The sequence below is a fragment of the Limulus polyphemus genome, unplaced genomic scaffold (genome assembly GCF_000517525.1).
Source record: "Limulus polyphemus unplaced genomic scaffold, Limulus_polyphemus-2.1.2 Scaffold110096, whole genome shotgun sequence".
NCBI lineage: Eukaryota > Metazoa > Arthropoda > Merostomata > Xiphosura > Limulidae > Limulus > Limulus polyphemus.
The window spans coordinates 1-3,691 of NW_013775692.1; the positions used below are offsets into that span (position 1 = coordinate 1).

General features: G+C 36.6%; 1 protein-coding gene across 1 annotated transcript; it reads right to left on the bottom strand.

The window, feature by feature from the left end:
• Positions 1–208: 208 nt before the first annotated feature.
• LOC106477937 (sex-determining region Y protein-like) lies at positions 209–2,193 on the bottom strand (the record flags this gene model as incomplete). The annotated part of the gene is made up of 3 exons (XM_013938449.1): positions 2,077–2,193; positions 593–841; positions 209–449 (listed from the first exon to the last, which is right to left on the bottom strand). Coding segments are annotated over exons 1-3 (607 nt in total), but the record flags the coding sequence as incomplete, so codon positions are not given.
• Positions 2,194–3,691: the final 1,498 nt, after the last annotated feature.

A 3,691-nucleotide genomic window follows, 5' to 3' on the forward strand; every position in this document is an offset into this window, starting at 1 on the left:
CTCGATGATCATGTTACTCTGTAATCGATGATCATGTTTACTCTGTAAGCGATGATCATGTTACTCTGCACTCGATGATCATGTTTACTCTCTACTCTACGATCATGTTTGCTCTACACTCGATGATCATGTTCACTCTGCACTCGATGATCATGTTTACTCTGTACTCGATGATCATGTTCACTCTACACTCGATGATCATGTTTACTCTGTACTCGATGATCATGTTTACTCTGTACTCGATGATCATGTTTACTCTGTAATCGATGATCATGTTTACTCTGTAATCGATGATCATGTTTACTCTGCACTCGATGATCATGTTTACTCTGTAATCGATGATCATGTTTACTCTGTACTCGATGATCATGTTTACTCTGCACTCGATGATCATGTTTACTCTGTACTCGATGATCATGTTTACTCTGTAATCGATGATCAAGTTTACTCTGTAATCGATGATCATGTTCACTCTGTACTCGATGATCATGTTTACTCTGTACTCGATGATCATGTTCACTCTACACTCGATGATCATGTTTACTCTGTAATCGATGATCATGTTTACTCTGCACTCGATGATCATATTTACTCTGTAATCGATGATCATGTTTACTCTGTAAACGATGATCCGATGATCATGTTTATTCTGCATTCGATGATCATGTTTACTCTGTAATCGATGATCATGTTTACTCTGTAATCGATGATCATGTTTACTCTGCACTCGATGATCATGTTTACTCTGTACTCTACGATCATGTTTACTCTGCACTCGATGATCATGTTCACTCTGCACTCGATGATCATGTTTACTCTGCACTCGATGATCATGTTCACTCTGTACTTGATGATCATGCCAATAAACATATAAAACGATGGGTTCCTTGATCTTATATTATTTTTGGTTGTTGCCAAAAATCAGTTCTTAAGATAACTTTAATTTCAGCAAATTCAATAAAGCTGTTACCATGGAAACGCTGTATCTTGTAAAGGCTACCGAAATGATATTGTTATCATGTGTTTTCATATAGCAGAGCGGTATGTCTGCGGACTTACAACGCTAAAAACAGGGTTTCGATACCAGTCGTGGGCAGAGCACAGATAGCCCATTGTGTAGTTTTGTGCTTAACTTCAAACAAAACAAAAAATAAAAGTATCATAACCTTTGCACCGCCACCAAGTGGTAGTGGTGGCTTAATTTTGTGGTCTGACTCATGGTTTACTATGTCTGTGAATAATTATCAGAGTAATAACCTTGTTGTGTATAATTCAGAAAATAATTACTTTTATAATTGCAATTATAAACAAGCAGAATTTATGTAGACTCTTCAACATATTTTTTCTAATCGTTTGTTTGTTGAATTTCACGCCAACCTACTCGAGAGCTATCTACGCTAGCCCTAGCCGTACCTACACGAGATCTATTTGCTCTAACCTCCAATTCTGAAGTGACAATGGGAAACCGGTAGTCAACATCACCCACAACCAACTCTATGGTTATATTTGGGATGACTGCCACATTAAAACGCTCACAAGACTGAAAAGTGGAAATCGTTCGGTGCCGGGTTTTGACCCCGCGACCCACAGATTGCGAGTCGAGCACCCTAACCATGTCAAGCCATTTTTAATTGTGAAGATATGATAACCCAAAGTGTTATTCTTGGTTTATTTCCATGATTTAGATTAAATTAGGCTTCGTTGCAATTGAATAATTTACTGAATAAATTGATATATATATAATTATTTTAAATCCTTGAAAAGAGATGTGTACATCTTTTTTTTTTTTAGAGCGAGGAGAAAGGTTACCTTTTTAAAATATTGTTATATTTTATAAGATAGATATGAGATTGGTTTGTTATCTGCGCTAGCCGTCTCTAATTTAACAGTGTAAGACTAGACGGAAGGCAGCTAGTCATCATCATCAACCGCCAACTCTTGGGCTACTTTTTTACCAACGATTAGTGGGATTGACCGTCACAATATAACACCCCCACTGCTGAAAGAGCGAGCATGTTTGGTGTGATGGGCATTCGAACCCGCGCCACCTGCAGATTGCGAGTCGAGCGCCCTCACCACCTGGCCATAACTTTTAAAGCCAGAGTGTAGTGTTAATTGTGTTAAGACTTTTATATCTTGCGTGTCTGGACGTGGCTTAGTGCCCAGCATGTCACCGTGAATCTCGGGTACCATTATTCGCGTCTCTATGCCGTACAAAACACGCTGTACACTTTGGGGCCATGGGTGTGTTATACGAATGTTCAGTACCCACTTCCTCTCTGGGCTATCAGTTTAAGATTAGGAACAGTTATACGCAGCTTGTCTTTGTGTGAAATAAGCAACCTAGACCTTGCAATTAAAGTTCTATATTAACATGGCGAATACTTTCCGCTTGCGAGTGCAAATGTGTGTGTATTTTTTGTATTCGTTTTTTGTTGTTTAATATATAGAATCAAATGCTGCTCACCAAACAAGTTATTTATACTTGAGATAAATTATTTTGAGCTCAAGACCAGCCTTATTAAGCTTCCTTGGGCTTCTATTTTATGTGGTATCATGCATTTAAATGATTTAATAATAGTATGGTTATGATGGTAAAATATTTCAACCGATGAACAGATTAGCTTTAACGAGAAATAGATAACTACAAAGCTACACAATGTGTTATCTGTTTTTGTTAAGCACAAAGCTACACAATGTGTTATCTGTTTGTTGTTAAGCGGAAAGCTACACAATGTATTATGTGTGCTCTACTCATTGAAAGGAACCGACACCCGATTTTTGACGTTCTAAGACCTCAGACTTATCATTTATATTTTGTAATCGTCATTGACTTATCAGGTAGTGAATTACGATTCAGTTAACTTCATGAAATTCTATGATCCTCATCGCATCAGTGGGTTAATATATAATCTTCGCTGTTGTTCATCATCTAGCAAATTGATATTATGATTTAATAAAGTAAACTTCCTAACAAACATTATTGTAAGTGAAAAAGTCGATAAGTGAAAAGAAACTGCGAGACTGGGTCTTGAATTCAGGACCAATCTAACAATGCTATATCCAACTAAGCTATCTAAAAATACAAGCCATATTTTTCTCTCTTCACTCGTAAGGCTTTCTGCAATAAGATACAGTTTCAGCTAATTTACCACGTATTCAAATGTTATATGTGAACCTTTTAGCTATGTGAGACTGAATGTACTATTGTTGGGCCAAGACAAGCATGTTCTGGTACTATGTTCATGCTTAACAAAAACAGATAACACATTGTGTAGCTTTGCGCTTAAGAACAAACAAATAACATATTGTGTAGCTTTGCGCTTAACAACAAACAGACACAAAATTGTGTAGCTTTGTGCTTATCAACAAGCAAATAACACATTGTGTAGCTTTGTTCTTAACAACAAACATATAACACATTGTGTAGCTTTGCGCTTAAGAACAAACAGTTAACAAATTGTGTAGCTTTGTGCTTAACAACAAACAGATTAAAAATTGTGTAGCTTTGTGCTTATCAACAAGCAGATAACACATTGTGTAGCTTTGTGCTTAACAACAAACAGATAACACATTGTGTAGCTTTGTGCTTATCAACAAGCAGAAAACACATTGTGTAGCTTTGTGCTTATCAACAAGTAGATAAAAAAAATGTGTAGCTTTGTGCTTATGAACAAGCAGAAAACACATT